This window comes from Apus apus, chromosome 17, assembly GCF_020740795.1.
Source record: "Apus apus isolate bApuApu2 chromosome 17, bApuApu2.pri.cur, whole genome shotgun sequence".
Lineage (NCBI taxonomy): Eukaryota > Metazoa > Chordata > Aves > Apodiformes > Apodidae > Apus > Apus apus.
The window spans coordinates 6,969,666-6,994,632 of NC_067298.1; the positions used below are offsets into that span (position 1 = coordinate 6,969,666).

Here is a 24,967-nt window from a genome sequence, read left to right on the forward strand (position 1 = left end):
GCCAGAGATGAAATACTATGTGTCATGTTAAAGCTAGTTGGTCTGCAGCATCTGTAACTTCTTTACAGTGGTTCAGTTCCCTCACACTTGTTAAGAGTTTTTCCATTTGGTAGAAACAATTCTTCAGGCATGGTAGTTTCTAGCTTCACCTAATTTTCTGTGAACTTCAGCATCTTATGGCTTATAAAGTAAGCATTAGGAGTAGAATAGCATGAGGTCTGCCTCCCTCCAGATTAAAAAAACCCAAACAAACCAAAATATCTTTTAATGTGCAAGAAGGTCAAACATGCACCATGTGAACTTGTTAAACACATTTATTGAGTTCTTGGCAGTAACCAGAACCAGTGAATGACCATTATAAACACAAAAAAAAAGGCATTTACTTTTACTTGGTCAGCTCCTGCTTTGTCTGTAAAGAAAAGATATCCTTTGCCACCATCAATCCACATGATTGGATTTGTGTGTCCCAGTAATAGATTCAGCAGGGAAAATGGCAAATTTAAACTGAAATGTTTCAACTGCTTTCTGCTCTGAGTCCAGCTGCTATTAATAATGGACCATAAAGTGGAGTTAAAGTTATACTGGCTTTAAGTGTGTTCCCAATTGCCATTAACTCACTTAAACTGGCTGCAAGCAAATATATGAAGTAAAAATAGAAAAGAAAAGAAGAAAAAAGCCCCCATAAATATTGCAGCCACAAGCAGAGAAGAGGGTTGTTATTTCAGAAAGGAAAAAATAAGTCAAAGCAAGTTTACTAAATTAATTTGTTAAACACATTTATTGAGTTGTTAATATTAACCAACACAACGTATGATCTGTTGTAAAACAAGAAACAGAAAATGGATCCATTCTGATTTTGGCAAATCCTACTACAGATATGTGACAAAGAGGGAAATGTTTCAATTTCTTTTATATTCTGCAGTGACATATTTACAATACATATCTCTCAAAGTCTCTCCCTTTTTAAATTAAATGAACAGAAAGATCATAACCTAGAAATAAATTTTCTCTATAGGCTTCTTGTTCTGTCTTGTCAGTATCCATTAATGATAGTGAAGTAATGAGAGCTTTCCAAGGATTACTTGGCACACAGAACACAACTCCACTTTGATGCTGTACCGAGCCACCTTTTTTTTCTGTATTTTTTTTTTTTTTTAATTTGAGGGAGGGGGGGAAAAGAGGAAGAATTTAATATGTACAAAGGCTGAAAAGTCTTTCTTTGTGAAGCTAAATTAGTTCAGGAAAACTGTATCAAAATTGTAATCACATTAACTGTAATACTGTCTTTTTACTTTTTTAAATTACCAACGATCAAATGAATGAATTTTTAGTTGTTTCCAACATGGCAGCTCTTTTCCTACAGCACGTTTGCACATGCTGTCACAAACCCAGAGAGTGAGGTTGGGTGCATTCTAGATTATGTCAAGTCACAGTAGTAGCATTCCACTGAGGTTGTGGGTCTGCCTGCTCTCTGTTACTTGAGGAGCCATTCATTTACTGAAAGAGAGAAAAAACACAATTATGCTTTAATAAACTCCAAATATGAAACTTGCTGGATTTAACACTGTATTAGGCAGTTAAACAAAAGCTAGTAAGCTCAATTTCCTTCACTTTCTGGAAAATAATTAAGTCTGAGTGACTTTTTTTCAAGTATTGCAACTCAATCATCTGTTTTCATTTGTGTGCTGTTAGGCACTTGGGTTTCTCAAAGAGAAGAACTCGGTGTAAGCATAGAAAGGATGAATCTGGAGGTAGAACGTACCTCTATACTGTAGTTTCTGTGCTCTATTGTTTGGACAATCTTTTCCCTGTAAACTAAAGTTGATATTAGTTCGGATACATCGATTGTTGAGAGGCTGGACTGGTCTGAAATTGTCACTCATGCTCAGAAATATCTGTGATGGCTGATTCTGGCTTAGCAGTCGTAAAGAATGCATCTATACAAAAGACAAAACCAAGGATTTTTAGTACTGGTCTTTCCTGTAAGTAAACAACATAAAACACTATTAAATAGACCACTGAAATTCCTCTTAACTTCCCTTTATTAAGTAATTTGTAGTCAGAAGTGAGTTGAAAGAGTTAAAATGGTTCCTTCTGTTTCTGAGCCCCATTTTAAACCAAAGTAACTAGTTTTGTGTAGGGTAAGTGAAAATGGTATGAGGTGTCCTTGGCTGCTCAGGAAACAAATGGAATCTGGAGTACTGGGTGGTGGTAGCTGGTGCAGAGAAAATGAACCTGAGGAATGGCAAGAGCTAATTTCCAAAGCTCAACTTAGCTAATTTACAGCTAATTACAAAGAGCTAGTTTACAACTCGACTGTAGCTTCCAGTTGAGAAGACACAGTTTTGGATGGTAGTACTCAAGAGCCAGGTATGGGCAGTCAGGATGGAAAGGATAACTGGCTGTCATGCTGCTGAAGTCATGACTTTAATGATGTTAGAAAGTTAAATCCTTTCTTCATTGACAGGGCTGTCTTGATACGATCTGTGCTGTGTCTACAGTGTTCTTCTGGTAGACTCTGTCCTTTTGAGATGGTTTTATGGATCAGCAGAGAGGGAATTATTGAATCATCCAGGATTTTCAGTGCACACAGCAGCAGCTGGATGCAAACTACAAGCAGACTGCAATGTTTTTTGTGACAACTGTGTAACTGTGCTAAAAGTTTGTTAATTGGTTTAAGTGAACCAAAAACTTTCAAACTTTGTATAGGAAACTGGAGAGAGAGGAAAAAAAAAGGCAATTTGTAAATCAAGAACCATCAAAATATTTTGGTTTAAAAATGTAAAGAAAAAAAAAATAATTCCCATGTGAGTGAACAATTGGAGTTTGTGGCATGTAAGGTTTAAATAGGGAAATCCAATAGCTGGGTTTACATACTGAAGATCTTTAACAGCTTCCAGTGAAAACTTATGCTTTATTTTTTCAGTCTGAGTACACAATGTAATTAATAAGTATTCTATGAAATCAATTTGCAGCACTAATAGTGGAGGATGTAACTAATCAGTAAAGCATGATGAGAACTGAGTATCATGGGATTATAACCCATAGTTACTCGCATAGACTCAAAAAATATTCTAATCCTTGTTTTGTATGTTAACGTCATAACAAAAAATATTGTTTGTAGGCAAATGTTCAGGTCCCCTGTCTGAAAACTTGGAATGTACAGCATGTCTGCCTGTGCTCAGCTGTGTCATGCTCCCAAATTACACATTTAGAAAAGAAACAAATTGCTTTCTCTGCATCCAGGCAAAATTGGACATAAGGAATATAACAAAGATAAAACGTCTCTTGGGCTTTTTAAAGTAATCTTATCTACAATGTTAAAAGGATTTTTAAATCCCAAAGAAATATTCAGGGTTGTTTTATCATTTCTCAGGCTAGACTGCTCTGCTGCATGCTTGGGACAGGCGGATGATGGTTCAAGTATTCCTTTGGGATTCTGGTATGCAAGAGAATAGGTTTTAGATCAGTTTACAGCTCTGTAGGCAAATCTCTGGATGCTCTGGAGAAGCCTGCACGTGATGTTAAAGTTGTTCTCTGCTGTTAGGCCTTGGATTCTAAGTGCGTTGTACAGAAATGTAGGCTTTTTGGCTTTTTCACTGGTGTGTCCTCAACAGCATAACTTTGACTATGAAATTGTTTATTTTTGTGTAATTTATCCTGCTCCTTCCTAAAAAGGACTTCAGCTTTTCAGCCTGAATTTTCTGGAGATATTTGCAATGTCTGCCCTGTCATTCCGTACCAAAAAGCACTTGCTGATGTTTTTCAAGAAGGTCCCGTATCTTGGATTTCTGTCACTTAAAGGTGCTACTGATGTGTATTTAAATGGCTACAAGTGTCATTTTCCATTTGACTGTTCTTCTATTATACTTAATACCTGTTATTTTTGTACTGCCATGTTTGTTTTAGAATCCCCAAATATCTATTTACAGAATAATTGAATAATATAATTTGGAAGAGTTTACTGGAAATCATTGGTTGAAACCCTCACTGAAAATAGGGCCCACCTCAAAGTACCCATGTGTATAGATACTTAGAGAGCTCTAAATAGTTAATATTTATATTTTGGCAAAAGAAGTCTTCAGTGTTTTATCAAACTGTATGAATTTCAGGCAGAGATCCCTACAGCTAAATGTTGACTGATCTTATACGTAAAGCTACGAATAGATAAGTTTTGAATATTTTTTTGTACCTATACTAGATCAAGTAATTTTAAAATTACTTTTACCTGCATCCTTGTTATGTAGACAGGTTTGTTCATTATTATCCAGCTTGCTGTTTCATAGCAGGGTGGAATTGTCATTGACCCATCATACGTAATGAAACTAGAGGTCTCTGGATAAAGTTCCTCAATATTAAGCCCCTGTAGTAAGTATGCATCATCTGGACATTAAAGAAGGAAAACAGTTGAGATAAAACAATAGCTTCACAAAAAATATGCCACCCTTTTAATGTAAAATCCTCATTCCAGAACATCATAATCAGTGTTACCAAAATATGAAGTGTAATGAATGTACATTTTTGAATGCTCCAGCAGTTTCAATGAGAACAAGTAACACCAATTCACTAATCCTGCTTGGATTGAGTTGGGCTTTTAGGTGCCCATGCACACTGTCAGTTCAACACAAGCATTCACAAAGAAACTCTGAACCTCATTTAAGAACTGGACTTAAAACCTTCCTTGAGGTGCAGTTATTGGTTTAGACACAGCAATCTTTGGAGAATGTCGACTTACCGTATTTTGGAGTGATTAACAATTTTTGATCAGCCAAGTGTTGGGAAGGCCAAAAGTGTTAAAAGTTAATTGTCCTTCTACCACAGGAGGAAGATAAGGTTAATGCATGATAATAAAGCTGCTCAGTGAAGCCTGCTGGCTTTTCATGTGCACAGTGGGGGTGAATGAACTGAAAGCTCACTCAGAATGCTAAAACTGGGGTGGAAAACTATGCAGGAAAGCAGCTTACTAGGGTCCCTGTTTTTATCATAAGTCTCCCTGGGAATTAATGAGGTATCTCTCTGAAACAGAAATTACTTTCTGGACATGTACCAAAATATAATGATATGGTTATATCTTTTTAAATTAATCAAAGTTCCTCAGCCTGTTCTATACTATGTGCATTATTTTCCTTGTGTAATGCTGGCCCTACAATATTTTTGGCAGTGCTGTCAAAACTGGAGCTCAAATTTTCCTGCCAAATCTTAGGTTGTAGGAGTTTCTTAATAGGAAATGCTCAGGGACACTGCTTCTGATATGCTACTGCTGGTCTTTATCTTGGAAAAAGCTGAGCTGGTTATGAGCTGTAACGTTGTGGGATCTCTGCATGCTTTACTGGCAGGTAGTGTGTTCAGTGGGGCCCATTTGCAGGCTGAGTGCTGAAATGTGGGTAAAACAGGCTGAGTATTGAGGCACGTTTCGTCTTTCAATACACGAGAGGAACTGGCATTGATTTTAAAAGGAGGTAAGGAAGCTTGTATAAATAAAATAGAAACTTCTCAGACTAAAGAAAAACGTTGACATTGCATCTTTGAATAAATAATTTAAGCATTTTGCTTGGATTCTGATGTTTTTCATGTACTAGTCACTGTAAGTGTAAACAGGTTTTGGTTTTGTGGGTGTTTTTATTTTTAAAGCTGATAAACAGTCCCTTGGCCATCGGGAAAAGATAGTAAATGGAAACATGGGAAGAAATATGAAGTGTATAAGAACTAAAAAAAAAAAAGAGTAATTTAATGTATTGTAGCTGAAGGACAAAACTTAGATGAGCAAAATGCTTGTCTCATACTCTCTAATGAAAAAAAAAAGGGACTTGAGGCTACTGTCTTGGGCAACAGAAAATCAAAGAACACAGGCAGAGCAAATATGACCTTTTTTGTTTTTTTTTATTTTATTTTGACATAGTGCAGTTAACTTGCTACAGGCTTCTGGGGTAGCAATATTAGTGACTACAGCATCAGTTAAAGTGTCAGGGTGAGAATGTAACATTTACACCACATTGACCAGTGCCTCACAGTTACTTCATATGTTAAATGTTTGTTATTTTACAAAATATAATCTTGCATGGCCTTTCAGGTTTGTCAGAAGTGCAGCCTCCTGCCATGTTCTTGCACTTTGAGCAGGGTAATTGCCATGTTGTATTGCTGGCTCCTCAACTAGAGGGGAACATCCTGTTAGTGTCTTGTAGGTAGCTGACTGTCCCCTTTTTTAACATGTACATCCTTCACTGGCCCATGGCCTGGAATATAGTCTTAACCCAGCACTTTCCAGATGAAAGTGCAAAGCTATTGCTATAGTAATGGAGCCAAAACGCTGTTAAATGTTAACAGCTAGAGCTGTCTGAATACACCTCTGTCCTAGTCACTAAAACCACTACTTGCACTTCTTTCAAGCCAGTGCCTGTTTCCAATGAGTCATCACATTTTTCCCTTTCCCACATGAACATCCTGTTCATTATTTATGAGCCACGGAGAGTAGTGTGTTAGCTCCAAATGGCACAGTTAAGAGTAGATAGTTTCAAGCTCTAAGGATCAAATCTGTTTTGTCACATCCATATTGACTTTGGTTGAGCTAAAATGATTTGAACAAGGTAGAATTTTCCCTGAAATGTTTACTAGGGGATGAAAAGCTAATTAAGATTAATATGGATGAGGGATATTGATTATAAACATATATATTTTGAGTGTGCCACATGCTAGTTGGCTCATTTGTATTCAGAGCAGTGCACAAGTTATTAACAGTACTACTTATCAGAATATACAGAAACATTAACTGCTGGCATTAGTGCAGGTAGCAATGGAGATTTTGGAGTTGTCTTGCACCACTTTAAAAGAGACTGTAATTCATTATATTGGTAAGGTTTTCTGACTTGTCTGTGCCTTTGCACTGTTTAGGCATTCTCAGAAAATCATAACACTCCAGGGGTGGATTGTGGCATGTAACAGTGTGGGCAAGCCCAACATACACCAGTGTTCTTGAGATCAGGAGAAATGCTCTCCTTAGCCCTGCTGAGCTTCAGATCGACTGCTAGGTTATCTTCATTACCTGCTGAGGACCTACAAAATGTGTGCCCATCTCCCCTACCAGCACCCAGCAGTGGAGTGGCTCCAAACCTGGCTCATTGCCTCTATCTTCACTTGGAATATGTTTAAGGACAGAAAGCAAATTATGTGTCAAAATCTAGTGGTTGTGATTAATGGGAAACTGGAGGAAAACACTCCAGGAAAAAGAGGAGATCGGACTGAATGAAATAAGAGTTTGACCAAGTAAAAGCAGCATTTATTCATGCCTGTATGTGTTATATTCCCATGGGAAGTTAGATGGCTCCATGAGAATGGCCTGAGAAAGACTATAGAATAAGCATTTGGTTATCAATGTTTTTCCCATGAGCAGCTGTTCTGTTTCCCTTTCCCACCTAGTGATCAAGGTTTCCCATTCTGGAATCAAAACAGAACCAATGGGTTTACAATAATACTAGACTGCAACACTTTAATGTCTTGTCTTACATTTATTGCAAATATGTAGTCTAAGAGAGAACTCACAGAAACTCAAAACTTGAGGGACAATAGTCTCTTATTTGCAGAAATCTGAATCTTAAACATGTTCAAGATTAAACTCACAATCTGAATACTTTCTGAATTTGTACATTATCTACAAAATAGCTAATGACTGAATTTGAGAAACTGCATTTTACAGCCCTTCTGCCTAGCTGAACCTGTGGCAGTATTTTGGAGAATGCAAAGCACAGATTTTCACGTGGAATTTTGGGAACCTAAAGTGTTTATTCTTTCCAATGTTAAGCAAACAGTGGGTGAAAGCTAACGAAGCATAATAGTTTTGAAAGAAAGCTAAATTATCCCCTCAAATGTCATACTTGGAGGAATATTAAAGCAGTTTTTTTCTTTAGAGATATTCACAGTTTCTGACTAACTTCTGTTTGAAGGAACACTTGTTGCAACTAGCTCACAGTAGATTCTTTGGGCTGTGATAACAATAAAAAAGCATTTAAAATCAGATTTAAAGGAACTTCTAAGCAACTTTGCCTCACTGTAGCCACTGATATCTATGAGTAGAAATTCCCCTTTTCATGCATTTTGCCCATGGAAATTTCATGCAGCAGCATGCAGTTCTTAATATTGTTGCTGTTCTTTAAAAAAAGTACTTCAGTTCTATTACTAACTGTCCTGACTCTCAACCTCTGCTCCACTTACCATTCACTCCACGCTCCTATTGAGCACACTGGGACTGGTCACTTTGTCAGCAGCCTGCTGAGTATTGATTTCAGCAGTGGACCCCTAAAGCACAAGCTAAAAATCTCCAGCTGCTAAAGGCAGAATAGAAATCCTCACAATGTAAAGGGTAAAATTAGTTTTTTAGCAATGATGCTATAATCCATCACGCAAGACAACTGCAAAATTACTTTCAATAACACTTTCATGTTCCCAATTTACACCAAAAAATTCCCAGTCAATACTTGTTACCATGGTAAGTAACCCACTGCCCTGCAGAATATGATGTGCATTGTAGCTACCAAGGCTTCATTTTAACAGATAAACTTGTTAGTGATAACGGTGGTTAAAAATTAGAACAGATCTGCTAATCATTGATTTTGCAGCCTATGTTGTGTGTTCCCCTTCATGTGAAATTTCCTTTAGTAAACCCAAATTAGGTGTGGTGGGAATGGCATTTTCCTTCTAAAGAAGCAAAACAACCGATGAAAGGTGGTAGGATGTGGTCAGCTTCAGGGAGGAGGAGTGCCCACTCAGTGCAATGTACTTGGCATTGGGAAGGTGTGCTTGCCTGCTGGTGTGGGTGACAGTTGCATGCTCGGTCATTCAACAAGGGACAGATGCTGCCATTGCCTCCCCGTCCTGTGGTCTCTGCTCTGAGAAACCATAAGCTGTCCAGTCTTTGCTCTGCTGGCCAGCCGTTGTAGTATGTGGGGCCAAGGAGTACAAAGAAAAGGCTGTGATACTCATGTAAATGCATGAGGTACAGCTGCTGAGATGGAAAAAATAAGGCAGGAGTGTGAGGCCTGGCAGGTCTGTGTGTGTCTACTTGGGGAAAAGCACCTTCCTCAGTGGTACAGTAAGGCTGGTCCCCAGACAGAAGCTGGAAATAAGTGATTTGGGAGCAAAAGAGCCTGAAAAAACGCATAGAGCCTTACTGAGAATTTCCCATCTCCAGGATGCTGCAGCAGCTTTGCTGGCAGGAAGCTGGTACAGAGCAGTGTTGTTGTGCTTTTGCAGGGAATCAGGACAGGCACTTTAAAAACTGGGCTAATATCCTGCTTCTTCCATGCAGAGAAGATGACGTTTCATACTGAGAGAAGAATCTGGACAAAAATGTCCTGAGGGGGGACCCCTCTGCCTTCTTTTCTGTGGGTATGATGGGTTTTATCATCATAGGCACCTCTTCTTTGGACCAAAGATGTAGTAAGGTTTGTTAACTGTGAGGTCAAATTAGAGAAATGCCAGTGGGAGGAAAGGCGTGTCACAGGAGAGGACAAGGAACTGTCTCCTTCAGAATGGGGCTAGATTGGCTCTGTTGTTCAAATTCTGTATTGTATGACAAGACTTGAAGTCTTTTTAGTGCTCTCTTGTTTAGGAATTGGTGGATAAAATCCTGTGCTGTCACTTTGCATTCGTCTCAAAACTACGCTTTTTACAATCCTGGCTTTTCAGGGAGGAGTAAAAGATGGGAATCTATGGAAATAAATCAGACTATCTTAGCGATATATATAGAAATCTCTCCCAACCTTTCCATCATAAGCCTTAAGTTCAGTGACTTTTTTTGAAGTTAAATGGACATTTGAGATCTCTGGAGTTTCAGATGCAAAGTTGTCCAAGTAACACTATGTTGTTGGGGAGTACATAGTACAATGCATTTAATTTATAGAGAGGTAAATTGAGGCAAATCCTAACAGAGTTGTGAACCAAATCCTGATGTCCTGACAGCCAGTCTTATACCAGTTATCATGAACCACTCCAGCTTTCATAAACAAAAGCAAAATTAATTAAGTTTATGAAAAATGTTAAGTCATTGTTTACAGAGGAACAAGCAAAAAACTTACAAAACTTTCCTTAGTTGTTCAGTTTGCTGTGTACTTTCTGAAAGTTAAATTCTGGTATCATTTTAACTTATTTTATTAACTTTAATGGCTGCTTGGAATTCAAGTGACTATTTGACAAAGGCAATAACAAAATGTTCAGCAGAAAAGGTTAAATTTGTTCTATCCAGATCTATGTATTTTTCATGACTTTCTCTAAAGCAGCCTAATTTTCACTGATGCTTAAGCTCCAGTTTTCTAAAAGTTCAATATACTAGCATGGCATTATTGAGCATTATCAGTTAAAAGCTTTCCAAAAGTGAATAGAACAAATATACATGCTATGTTAATGACCTCTTTATATAGGCATTAAATGCAGCAATAGTTGAATTAAAATGTCATAGCTTTTTGGTACAAAAAGAAAGCATTAGTGACTACTAAATCCATGGTTAATGATGCAGCATCTTGACATAACTTGATTTGATATAATCCAGACTGCTCCACTGGTACTTTTATTGCTAACAGTAGGCAGTTTCTCCTGAGTATTCTGTGTGAATACAGTATATGGATTAAGTGTAATTTCATTAATTTATTGCTTGTTCAAATATAAGATAGGCTTTAAAGTTCAAAATTCATTTGATGAACTGATGACCTTACTAAGTTTTTCAGGTTCCCAGGTTGATCATACAGAGTTGCTGGCAATGCAAACTTTGTGATTTTTGTCCGCAATGAAGTACCTCTTATTTCACTGGATTGCTACATGTTACTTTTTACTACAAGCATGTAGCTGCTAGGCATAGGAAATGAACAGAAACTTACTTTTGTACGTTATTCTTGTTATGGTGTCTCTGTTGAGCATACGATTTAGAAATGGATTTGATGATTCAGACACCTGCAGAAGAGAAAATGTACAGTGTCAAAATCTCTCAAATGTTTCCTTTCTGTTCTCTGTGTGCATGTGCACAGGCAGTTGTTCTCTCTCCTGCCACTCCTCCAAATTATTTCTGCTTTTATTTGTTGTTGTTGTTTTTTTTTTTAATCTGTTGTGGGAAGAGGAAATTACTTAGATATTTTTCTAACAATGCCTCATGCCTTTCCAATGCTGTGAAATGTAAATTATTAAGACTTACGCTTTTCATCTTCTTCCAGTTTTTATAGTTTAAGATGTTCTAAATAACATTGTTAGGGAAACTTATTTTGCTGACTTGGAAACACCAGCACATCTCCAAAGAGCAAGCATGCCCTCCTTCCCAGGGCCTCAGTCTAGTAGGAGAGGTTTACTTTTAATTGAATGAATAACATTTCATGAAGAAATACCAAATCTGAAAAACTAGTAACTTCTGTCATAGCAATTCAAGTGTTATGAGTGGTGTTTATGATATAAGATTTACCTCCCCTTCTCCCTTTTCATTTTCCTTAAATTATATTGTAAATGGTTGGGAGTAAATATTGTGTGTTCAGTTCCTAGTAAGATGCTGTCCTTGGATTCCAGATTAGAGCCTACTGTGGTATAATGAGGAGTCTAATTCCTAGATGTACAGCTCATGGGAAAAGAATTCCATTGTCTATATGTGAGGTGTTGATAATGCTGAATACTTACTTTCATAAATATGGAAACTACCACCAACCCATTAGGACTCTTTGCAGCTTCTGTGACGTTTGTGTACAGCTCATGGTTATAGTGGATTAACTGAACCTAGGAAGCAAAGAAGGGAAAGATTACAATTAAACAGTAGCAAATCATAACATGCACTGTTTGTAAATACTCTAGACACCAATTGGTTTGTATTAGGATCCCATCTATGCTTAGGATATTGGGTAGGGCAATTTTTCACAGATTTGCAGCATGCACAATTTTAATAATTTCAGTCACCATCTGGCTCCAAGTGGCACAGCACCAGCATGTTTCCTTCTAAATTGCCAGTAAGTGAATTTAACCACATCAAGTTATGAATTGCACTGCAGGGGTTGACATAATTTCCCTGTTGCAACAGTACTTGCCATGGGCATCTAGTAATCTGTACTTTTCAGCCTCAAGACAAACACAGAGGAGTCAGGGGTTGCAATATTTGAAGAAACACATGGGACGTGAGTTTGGAGCTGTTTAAAGCAGTAGTCACCAAATTACAAACACAACTTTTTGTTGGGCCTATATTTTACAAACTCAGTTGTAAAAGCTCCTACAGGTAGGCACTTGTTGTGTTATTGTTAACCAGGTTCTCCTTAGCTCCGACAGCTCTTCTTCTGGTTTTTAGTTTTATGTTTTGCTGGAACTTTTAAATTATGAAGGTACAGCTCAACTCTCTCCCTGCATATGTGATTGTCTTGCCCAGAACACTGGCATTTGATTTGTCTGGGATCATTGGACACCACTGCTATTTATATTGCAATTTGTAGCCTCACTTTTTTAAAAAAGATGAATAATTTTAATGAACTTGTGAGGCAGATAGGTTCTTCTAAGAATTTGAAAGGCTGGTTTGCTTTATTCAGCTAAAAGACATCTTAGTTTTCAGGTGTCGATAAGAAAAGTAGGGTCAGTGTTCTGGCACCTTCAGAATTGCAGTAGCATGATGGTTGTATTTAAAAATCAGGCATATCTTCCATGTGCTGGCATAAATCTAAAGGCTGCCCACTGAAACTTCTGGGCATGGATAGTGTAAACAAGGACAGCACTAACTTGATCTATGTCTAGAAGTCTTTTTAACTGTACAAACGGCCAAAGACTAATACTACTTATAAAGAAATGTGATTATAGTGTGCTGTCCATGTTTGTAATCAGAGGAAAAAACCACAACCCACCCCTAAAAAACACTGAAATGGGGTTTAGTGCATGCATTGGCAATTTTGTCTTTTAGACAAATGCTGTGTCTGGTGCTTCAGTCATGAAACACAGGATTTCTCTGCAGGAATGATCTCCCTTATACGATCTGCAGTGCACAGTCAAGTTACAAAGACACAGCCTTGCTTTGCCATCCAAGTACGTATTGTCCACCAACATGTTTGCTAGTAGTGATCTGAATGAAAACAGCATCCCAATTCGTGTGTAACCTACACCATTATTATCTCAGACTAAGATAAGTTGAGAAATAAATGATTCACTCACTCTGGGAGCATTCGGACAGGTTTGTTTCCTACACTCTGCTCTGACTGCAAAATGTATTTGTTGTATAAGTAAATTACTCAGAATCAGATCTGAATATAAAAATCCACCAAGCATTGTCCTCCCACCACCCCCTGGATCCCCTAGGGATGCTGTTTTAGTGCTTGGACATGGACATGAAAAGGAGTAGTGGAAATTCTGAAAGGAAAGAGAGTATTTGCATTAGTAACATCAGAAGATGGTTGGCACATAGCTTTACTATTTACAACTAGCTGCTCACAGACAAAAAAAAGTAAGGTGAGGGTCAAAACCCATAATGTGTTATTGCAGTTGCTTTTGTCCTGTCTGGATTAGGAGCTATTGGTTGACCTTTTTACAATTCACACAGTAGGCATTTTTTAAGGCAAGCAAACAAGACAGACTGGAACAAAAAAAAAGTAAAAATGTCAAAGTAGCCACTGAAGTCATCCACTAAGTTCTGACAGCTAGGAAGGGGGATGGATGCAGTATGTTTTTAAAGGTCTTGTAAAGAATTAATGAGAGCATTTACTCTACAGCACATAGAAGTTGTAGGCTGATTAGTCACCACTTTGGGGTACTACTGAACTTTGATAACATCGTGGTCTATGCATTCACTGACATTTTTAGGCTCAGTAACATTTTTCTCTTTATGTACAACTGTTCACTGTGGCAACCAAACTAACTTGTGAATTATCAAGGAAATAAGTGATGAAATCTGCTTTAGACTAAAATTTTCTATAGGAAGTTCCAGAATAACAATGCATTAGATAAACTAAATTACACTAACAAAAAACTGTCTAGTGAAGAAATGGGTAAAAGTAAGGACCAAATTCTCCTCCTGTGCGTGGAAGCCCTGAGTCAAACTCGTTTTACTGATGGGACTTGTGGAAATAAAACTCCTGAAATATATATGAACACATATAGGATATTGGTCCCACACTCAGTGCCAGGAGCCTCCTGTCCAGTGCAGTTCTGGTCTTGCATAACACATCAAATGACAATGACTGCTCCTGGCCTCAGCACAGAATAGTGTCCTGGCTCCACTGGAGACCTTTCTTCATCTCAGAGACACAATTCACTCTTTGCAAAACTCACACCCAGACTGCAGGCAGTGAATAGGTATTTGTGGAAATAAGTTAACAGACTTGAACTGATTACAAGTTAGAATAGTTACTTCTTTTGATCTATAAATGACCTCTCCACCCTGTTTTGCACTGACTTCACAATAAAAGTACTTGTCTGAGAACTCAGCCATTCTTTACCAGTGCTTTCAAGCAGTTTTGCTTTCAGGTTTCCCATTCCCGCAGGTTTATGTCCCTCTGCCTCACCCCACCTCTCCTTATCACATCTCAGTTTGGTAATGGACCATTTTGGAGAGTGTGCTTGAGAAACCTTGCTTTGCTATTGTCTGAAAAGATCCTCTTGCCTTGCTCTGCATTATAATTTCTTAAAGTTCCTGTTGCTGAATGAAGACAGGCTTTTTTTCTTCTGAAACCTGTCACTTTCTCTGCATTAGAGCTGTATCTTTCCTTCCTGCACCCCAATTAATTTTATAGCTGTTTCCATAGCACCATGGTTAAATTCACTAGGTTATTTAAAAAAAAAATAAAAAATTGACCATGTAAGGAGACACAATTTTCAAAGTTTCTCATATGGAACAGACTAATTTAGAAAGGCACAAATGAATAAAGATGTTTTAGATATAGAATATTACATGCAGGTAAGAAAAATACACTCCCTACTGGACTGTTCCATAAAAGTGAAGCCACGCAATTAAAATTGATCATATGTGAAAATTTCACTTTTTCAACTGATGATATTGTACTAAAAACCTAAGAGCAGCAAACTTGCAGTGCTAAAAGTACCCTTTGTTTCTGGTTTGAATTTCAGGGCTCACAGTACAGAAGCTGGTTATAAGCTATTGATTTTCTTTGGAAGATTCCCTCTTTAAGATTAATTTGCCATAGAACAGCTGATAGTTCTTTGTTTACCTCAAGCTATAGAAGTTCTGTTTTTTAGAGAGAAGAAGAGAATTAAGATTAATTACTCTTTAAGCTGATAAAAATCCAGAATGTGCCCTTGTTCCACCACCCAAGAGTGTTCATTGGACCACGAGCAGCAACAGCAGTTTTTAGACACTTTTTAGAGGTTGGGGGTGTAGGAATGTCAGCAGGAGCTGATGAGGGTACATTAGGGGAAATCTACTGAGCACATCCCCCTCAGCCTGAGAGGTTGTGTCTTTGGGGCAAGACAATATAGATAAGCTGATGATCTGGCTCGTGTTCTGGCCACTGTGGAGAAAATATCTAATTCCCTTTCCTAACACCCATTCATGTGTTTTAATAACAGTAATAACCTGTTTTTTGCTTGTACTTTGATAAATTTCAGTACAAATCATGTAATTGGTACTGGTTTCCCTCCACAATGTTTTGTTGATTTTCTTCATCCTCTACCCAGATGACATGAGCATCTTATGTCAGATCTAGAAATGCCTGTAAAATATTAGAAGGAAGGCTAGTCATCCACATTTATAGCAATATGCCAGCAACTGTATGCTAGAAAAATAAAGTGTATAAATTTTAGTTAAAATAATAAGACTAAGAATGCCAGGAAAGAACTGAGTTGTCTCCAACTTCTGAGCAGAAAAGCAAGTGCAGAGCAGTGCAGTGATGCGTCGTGCAGTAAAATGGAAGCACAATCAAGGGTGAACTGGGCTTTGGTGCAAAATCTGCTTTACTGGAAAAAACAAAATTATAGGTATTAAGATTTTAACTGTTAATGGTGCCTAACACTTCATTAGACCAGTTGATAACAAGAACTAACTGGGAAATACCTCTGGTCAACAAATGGTTTTCAGCAGTGAGCTTTAGCATATATTCTGACTTAAAACCAAACAACACCAAATATAAGGTAGCATCACCTGCCTTAGGTTTAAAGTAATTCTCTTTACATGCAGACATACCAATTAAAGCTGAGTGAGAGTCTTAAGCTTTCTGGGCCAGCTGGTCAAAGATGCTGTAACTGGGTGTTTAATAGTACTTAGAAAAGAGATGGGTGAGGATCAGATGAGAAGCAGGACAGCCATTCTGGCTGCTGACCTGGTACCTTACACTGATAAAGCTACTAACAGAGCAAAGCAAACTTATTCCTTGTTTATATGCAACCATTGCAGCTGGAACATATGGAAAATACCCCAAAACTGACTCAAGTGTAGAGGACTTCAAAGTATTTCTTTTTAATATTTTATATGCTCTTATAATTAATTTGCAAGTAGGAAAAAAGGCTATCTAAAATATTTAAAACTTGATCTTTCTTTTAAGCCTCCACAACACTGCAGTTAGATGTACAAATCACTAGCTGAAGAGATCAGATTGACTGTGCATTTCTCAGAATTTGCTGTTAGGACTTTTCACCTTCATGCTAACATAAAAAAAAATAAGTAAATGATAGACTGAAGAAATAAATGGGAAAGGTGACAGATTTCTGCCATCCAAGTCCTGCTGGAACTGTTGCAAGTGTCACAATTATTTGTACTCTCTTTCTGATAGTAGGAAACACAATGAAGGGAAAATCCAAATCGAGCCCCAGGGGTGTGTGGTTGTGTCTGAGCTGCAGGTTGCTGTGTGACTTGAGGGGAATTGTTGACTGGGCAGTCATTGCTGAAACCTTCCACTGCCAATTACTCCAAACATGGGGTATTTTTGGCTGACCTGCCAGTCAGCCACTCTTGTCATTCATTGTTAGCAGATGAGCAAGAGCTGGGTAAACATAAATAAATGACACTGTTCTGCAGTTCTCTTTGTGTGAGGATCCAAATGAAGTCTTAGACTGAAATGTTTAATGTAGATTATGTCTTGACTGATGTAAAATTTCAGTGCAAGCTGTAATTTGGCACTGACATAATCCATCATCTACAAAAGTTACATCTTAAAAGAGAATAGGGGTAATGCTGGGAAAAAAGGCTATTAGATGAGCCTATCATCATTTCTGGATTTGTGCAGGATTTTCTGACTAAACACTACATTTAAATTGTTTTCTCATTTTAAATACAACAGATGCTCAGCAACCATGGTGATGAATTCACTATAAATGCTCCATTTGGGAGATTTAGTTATTTAATGATGCTCTGAATTTCTGGGAGAATTCTGTATTTCTTTAGCAGTCAGTCCCAAAAGCAGCAGAAAATGGTTCCTGCAGATGAAAAAATGTGGTGAAGTAGTGATGCTATTTTTGTTGCTCACTGTTTTACCCTGAGATGTTAAACGGACACATGTGCCAGGTCACCAAACGGTGCCACAAAGACACTTTAAGAGTTCAAGCCTTCTCTAACAGCATGTAATGCCACTCCTGCTCTCAGCCTACCTTGCCAAAGTACCATCTGTAGCTACATTTCTGTTCAAAGGGTGGGCAAGATGGGCAAGAGCAGAGAGAGAAATATCACAACTAGTAAATAATATTTTGGCTTGTAAGAAATCTAGTTACTGATTTCTCTGTCCCCATTTTATAATCTAGTAGGGAAAAAAAAAATCAGGCTTAATATACTGACAAGCAAATAAAAGGTTAGTGCTTGGATTACAAACAAGAAGCAGAAATAAGGCAATTATCAGTTTTACTTGCTCCCTTGGGTATAGAAGTGCATGGTTACAATAAAAATGTAATTTTTCTGTGGCAAAAATGAAGCATGAGATTTGATATCCAAAAAATGCCAATGGCTCATTTATGAGGAAAACACAGGTGAACACTGAGGATGAAGCTCTTGGTGTGGTCCAGCTGAGTTTTCTGGATGTCCTTGTACAGCCCATTTGGGCAGCAGCTGCTGCCTATGTACTCGAATGCTTTTGGTGCCTGGCAGGGTTGTCAGTCTGTCCTTACTGCTCCTGCCATGGTACATGGCTTGGTGAATATTAATGCTGTGGTAGATGAGATTATATATTACAGTGTCAAATTTTTAGAAATAATTCAAAGAAATTTCACACCACGATTTCCTGTTTAAGGTGCAGTCAGAGATTGAGATAAAAAAAGGCACAGACCTACCCTGCAGGCAGAAAACATGGTGGGGTTCTTGGGTTTTTGTTTAAGATAATCCTAGAAGCTTCCTTTAAAACAAAGCAAAGTACAGCTGCCTTTTGTTGCTTGTGTGAATTACATAAGAAGCAGTTTCACATTTGTAGTTTAAAAGGTAAGTTTGAAGTTGAGAAATAATGAGCACAGTCAAAACAAGAGGACATGAATTATCTAAGAATATGAGACAGTACAGCTTAAGGCAGACAACTACAAAATTATCTTGTTTCTAAATGAATTGAGTGGCATTATACTCAGCAGGAAAGATAACTGGTACTTAGTCATAACTAAGCTAGTTATCTTTTCTAAAGTAAGCCTTTTAGCTCTATCTGCAGATTTAGTGAAAGAAAGCAGGATATTGGCAACCACCACTCAACAAATGCAGTACAGCAGAGATTAAAAGGGCATGAAAGGACACACAGCAGCATTTATTTATTGTAAGAACACATTCTTCTGGGTAACTTGTAAAGGGCACTGAGAATTCCCACATGGTAAGAGCAGTTCTGTACAGCCACACAACTCCAGATTAGTGCCATTTACAAACAACAGATGATTGTGATGATCACAGAAGCCTTTCCAGGAGCCTTAATTATACTGGAGTTGGTTGAAGTTCAAGGATCTATGCTTGGTTTTCTTTGCTAAAGATATTTTCTACAATTTCCTGTTTTATATAAATTCTCAAAGCTGCTTCCCTGCATCCACAGCAAATGTCTCAGCTTCATATAGACAAGAAAATAATCCCTCCCTCTGTTTCAGAAACTTTGTAATTATATATTTGAGCACAGTAGCAACCTTTTCTACTTAACTCCTTAACCCAAGTGGCCACCTCACTGAAGATAATGTTGACTCTCACTATTATTTAGTACTTTGTCAAGCTTGCATCATTAAGCATGTGTTTGATTTCATTATACTGCAGTAAACAATTTGTTGTTGTGGTAAGATATGCTGGGTTTGTGTGTAGGGAAAGTTGCATTATACTTGAAATGCAGATAGTGCTGTCTTTAGATTCCTGAGTTACAGAATAACAGTGTAATTATGCTGTTATCTTCCTAGAACATCTAATTATTTGTCAATGATGTGAAAACCTGAGAACTTAAACATGAGAAATTATAATATGAGGGTAGGTGCTGGTTTTTTCATTGACACTTTAATAATATCAATTGACACTTTAATAATATCAATTTGCTTGGCTGTTGTGAGGAAAGGATCCCATGTAAAATTACAGCAATGGGGACTGCATATCACTGAAATGATATCTATCAAAAGATTGATTTCTGATTTTAATAAATGTAGTATATACGCTAACTGTGTTTAGTTTTGTAATTAATGTAAATATAGATGATTAAGTTTTACTGCATAACAAATTATGTGCTGCTACTAGTTCAGCCTTTGCAAAGCCCATAATTGCAAGTTTAAAGGGAGACACACAGAAAAAAGGTAAAGCTCACTCTTCATACTTAAAAAAAAGGGTCTTTGAACTCTGAGCCCAGCTTAAAGTCAGAATTCTGTCTCCAGTGTTCCTTGATCTCCTCAAGAAAAGGAGTTCCTGAATTATATTAAAAATTGCTGGTTTCTCACCAAACAGCATGAAGACATTTTCCTGGGAGAAGGGTTTTAATAATTAAAATTAGTCAATACTGACACACAGGAGATTATTTGATCTTTTTCAGAAACTGACACTTTCCAGAAGGGGAAAAAATAAATAAATTGCAGTATCTCTAATAAATCACTTTGTGTAGAACTAGGAGTCAAGTAGGAGAAATTCACTGCAGAAGAAAAGAGGGCAACTCACCAGGGAACTAGATTTGCTCAAAATAATTGTTAGTTTGAACATCAAGGTTGAGATTTTTAGGACATTTCCAGAAAAAAAATATCTGTAAGATTCTCGGTATAAGATGTAAAAATGCACTTGTTAGCACTTCAGGCCATTACATCTTTCAAACACATTACATGAAGTTGCTGTTGGCTCTTATGCTCCAGTCCAATTTTCAATTTGTCTACTTTTCCCTGTAATTTCAAGTAAACTCTGCTGTTTTATCAAGTCAGTCTATATTTCTGCACAGAGCTGAGGATGCCCACCTTCATTTAACAGACTTACATTTTGCCCCAAGAGCCCCTGTTAACTTGGGTTGCTGCCAGCAGATGAAAAGATGAAATAAAAAACATGCTGGTGGGTAAATGTGCCCATCACAGGCTGGATTCCCCTTGAGCCACACTCTTTTCCACACTCTCCTATAATGATCCCTGGGCCACTTAAGTCCATGATGTGTTCCTTGCCCATATTCAGACCCATATGTTCCCCTGCTTTTATGATGACCAGACTTCCCCCCTGCCCTTTTCTGTCCTGTTCCTTCCTGTCACTTAAAATCTTTCATTCCTCTAAGGTTAGCACTGCTATTCAGCTGTGCCCCTCCTCACTGTGCATTTCCTAGAGAAGCAAAATGGTCTTTAAATACACCCTAGTTTCCTTTGCTGTGGTGTTCAGGGTTAGTGAATATATGTTTGGAATCAGACTGCTGCTTTTTCAAGGGGCCATCACAGTGGGAAAGGGCAGCACAGCTGCTCTGCCATCAACATCACCTGAGGGTGTCACAGGTTGCTCTTGCCAGTGTTTCTGAAAGAATAGAAAGTTAAGTTCAGATGTTCTGGCAGGTTGCAGTATCTCACCTCCTCTTTGTAGTGCCAAACTATCTTTGCTTTCTGTTTTTTAGCTTTGATGTTGCATAATCAGAGTTGCTAAATTTCAGAAAAGCAGATCCCACGTGTTGCACTAACTGTGTTTAAAAAATATTCTACAGTTTTTTATCATACAAGAAGAGCAACATTGATCTTCAAATTAAATGCATGGAGTGATGCTGCAATTCAGCAGAGTTGATGCTGTGGCTGAAAAAAAACACACCACCTTCTGAATTGTTTTGACTTGTTTGATTCACCCTGTTTGATCTCTCTTTGTGGCAGATCAGATGAGAAAGTGTAGGGGGAGGCAAAAAAAGACTCTATGGGCAAGCAAACTGATGGATGCACAACCAGCTTCTGTCCCCACTTAATGCTCCAACTTTGGAGCAGTAAGCTTTCCCATTGTGTCATGTAGCAAAGCTTGTTCAGTGCTATCTGAAGTACTGCAAAGTACTGGTTGTATTAAAAAAAAATTATGAACTGTCTTTAACATAGAATATAGCTGGGAGAACAGATGCAAGCTAAACCTGTTCATACTCTGAGCAGTGATGTGCAAGTGCTGTATTACTACTTAGGACTAATGATTTCCTGTCCTTATTGTCTGTGCTAGAACTTCTAAGATTTTAGCAAGGAACAATAGAACAGAAATTATTTTTTAGCATCTTTCATGGTTCTGCTGCACTTTACAAGGGAAGTACTCAATACCCAGTTGTAAAGGAACTTGGAGTTGGGCATCTGGCAACCATTAAAAATCCTTGTGATACTGGGGGGAATTTCATGGGTGGGACAGGGCCAAGTTATCATGCAGCCCCAGAAGATCAGCAGTACCTTGCTCACAGCCCTGTGCAGTTTCATTCACTTGTCATACTGATGCTGTTCTCAGCCAGCTGAAAGTCTGGTGAATAAACAATTTCATAATAGATAAAAATAAATCTACTCTGTCAATGTAATTCCTACTACTTAAAAAGACCTAGATAAAACACTATGGTTGAGGTTCAATTGCAGGTTATCATTGCAGAGTAGTCAAGACAATGTTACATGAGTGATGCTATTGAATCCCTCTATTGCCAAGGACTTCTGCAGTACCTGCTTGTATTTTCCAGGAATTTTGTTTCAACAAACTATCTCTGACCGTAAAGGTCCCTCTAGATTGCGAAAATAAGCTCTAGTCTCAGTACAAACAGAACTTCAGAGCAAACAAAAGTAACAATGAGGATGCTGCTCCATGACAAACCCATCTGCAGTCAATGAGCAGAACAGATCAAAGACAGGGGCAACCAGCAGCTGGGGCTCTGTCAGCTCCTCAGATATTAGTTTCTTTCTGGTTCCTCCACTGTTAATAACAAATAGGGAGAAGAGTAAAGCTACAAGCAGCAATAAAGAAAAAAACAAATGTAGCAATTCCACAGTACAACCTACCTAAAGCAGGAGCTACTCAATTGCTTCAGAATAGGAGGAGGAAGATTTTCTATGCATCAAAATTCTGAAGACAGCTTCTTAGGCAATGAAGGAAAATATTTTTACTTAGCAAACTATTACCAGTGGATCACTCATTCAAAACAGCTCACTATTCCAATTGCTGCTGTTATTTCTCTCTCTCATTATGTGTATATAGTAGCTCTTGCTGGACTGACCACTCTGGAAAAGTTGGCCCAAAAACTTGGGAGCTGATGCATCACAGCAGGTCTGACTTCAGATTCCCAGGGCTCTGCTGTTCTCTCCCAAGTCACTGGCAATAGTTTTACTGTCTGCTGCTGGAAGTCTTCCCAAGCCATCCATGGCTTTTGCATTTTTACACATAGTGCCACTGCTGCAACAGATTTCTAACATCCATCATTGTTTTGCTGGTTTTACCATAGTGCATTTTGTTTTGTAGAAACTGGTAAGACTCTACTTCCCACACAGATGAATGGTGTAATGAATATATACAAATGAAATGTGCACATTAAGGATAAATTGCTTTATTTTCTTCATTAACAGCAATCTGATAAACAGTTATTCAGTTTCATATCTACTGATTAGAATCAATCAACATCTCAACGTGTGAAGACTGTCAAAATAATTAAATGGTTCAATAAGTCTGAGACTACACATCCAAAGAAAAACTGCTATATATTTAGAGATATTTTAAAAGATATTTACCATATCAGCATTCCATGAACTTTGATGATACATCATTGTGAATTATTTTCACTGCTTCATTGACTTTTAATTTTGTCAATGCTTCCAGCCCCACTGCAGTTCAAAAGAAAGTATTTTGAGATTTACTCAGCTTGGCATATTCATTATATTACAGCCCTCTGTTTGGCATTGTTTTTATCTGGAACTTTAAAAAGCCATTGGTAAGAGACAGGTTCAGACAGAGATGCTAAAAGGTTTTCTGGGTGATAGAATATTGTGCATATATGATGTAAAATTCATGATTGTCCTTTAATACAGTGGGATGCTGTGGTCTGCACAGTGCAGTGTGTCTTGAGCTGGTTAACTGTTGCTCTAGAGGTAACAGTGCCAAGACCTGCCTATGTAAGAGACCCACCTACCACTATGAGTGAAGTTAGAAAAATCAGGTGGCCAAAATTTCTAGGACTTTGAAATCACCATAAAATGTTGTATTCTGGTCTTCATTGTGCCCTGATCTGTTGTCATGACTGCAGCTGACTCGGCCTTGCTGTCTCAGTCTACCCATTTGTAAAATGGGCAAAATAATTACACTGTAAGGTAATTAATAGTTAATGGGGAACGTGTTAAAGACCATAAAGCATTTCACAAAAAGCATTACAAGTGCTATCATTAGTGACTGTTTTGAGAAGCTATCAGCAGCTCTGAATATCCAAGGGGTCCACAATGTGACTGTTTCCAGGCCCTGGACACGTCTGAATGATGATTTTGGTCCAGGCCCAACTCTAAACAAAACAACCAACTGAAGGGACGCAGATGGTCTCTTCCACCCTTTCATTGCACTTTTATTTTCCTCTTCACAAACATTAAAGGACAGATTTTCAGCTGATATAAGATGACACAGCTCAGTAATTCTGTTGGTTTTCTAGACCTTCCTCAGTTTTTAATTTTTTTTTTATTTTTAATTAGGTATGTCTTTAAATTTAATAACGATCATTTGCTTTGATTAATAAGCTGCCACTTTGTGAGCACATACTAAGGAAAACCATCTAGCAAGATACAGGGAAAATCAGTCTTCTTCAAGCTCCTCAAAGATAGTTTGATGATCACAACAAAAATATTGATGAATTTACAATATCATTTGAAAGATAGAAGGCATCACAAAACTGTTGTGCTCTTCTGTGTTAGTAGCCTGTGTAATTTAAACAATCCTGTTTTCAGTCTAATCACTTGGCAATTTCTACAGTATTAGCAATTTCTAGATACTTTATTATTTAATACCTTATGTACATCAAATAAGAAAAATGAATGTGAAGTTCATATGCAAGACTACAGTGGAGCCCAAACACTTGAAATTTAGATGGATTGAAGTATTTTAGATCCATCCTGCTTGCCTGGTATTATGACCCACTGTGTTGTGCTCCTGACAACTGCACTGTAAACACACATCCTACCTCACTTCACACGTGTTGCCATGCCCATTTTTCACTGGTTTCAATGGGGCTATTAAATGTACATGAAGATTTGTGGGGATAGACCCCAAAAGTGCTGCCTGAAATCTCAGAATTCTAACAAAAGATTTCCATTTTTCTTTGAAGTATTCATCTCTAGTATAAGTGTATTTAAAAAGTAGGTTTGTATTTTCAAATAGGCCACAGGAAAAAGGTTTTTGGAACTTCAGATACTGATATTGTTTTTTTCCCCCTGACATTTTTCCTTTCATCATTTTCCTGGATTTTTAAAAGAAAATCCTATGAGAATGAAACAGACAGACATTCATTAGAATATGGAAGAATAAGGATGATTTTTTTTTTTTTTTTAAATTAACTGCCTCGGGGAATAGCTATACCAGTTAGGAGGAAGAACAGTTCCTCTATTGTGCCTTTTGTGACTTAGGAATAGTAGACAGGGAGGCTCTGAGCTACAAATCAAACAGTGAAAATCCTCT

General features: G+C 37.7%; 1 protein-coding gene across 2 annotated transcripts in view; it reads right to left on the reverse strand.

The window, feature by feature from the left end:
* Positions 1-759: 759 nt before the first annotated feature.
* CA10 (carbonic anhydrase 10) overlaps positions 760-24,967 on the reverse strand; it is a 167,204-nt gene continuing 142,996 nt past the window's right edge. For both annotated transcript variants that reach the window (XM_051634951.1, XM_051634952.1), the window contains exons 6-10: positions 11,644-11,739; positions 10,863-10,935; positions 4,229-4,383; positions 1,763-1,937; positions 760-1,497 (exon numbers count right to left, since the gene is read on the reverse strand). In XM_051634951.1, coding sequence (XP_051490911.1) covers positions 1,475-1,497; positions 1,763-1,937; positions 4,229-4,383; positions 10,863-10,935; positions 11,644-11,739 — 522 coding nt within the window. In that variant the 3' untranslated portion in view covers positions 760-1,474. The remainder of the gene's footprint in view (positions 1,498-1,762; positions 1,938-4,228; positions 4,384-10,862; positions 10,936-11,643; positions 11,740-24,967) is intronic.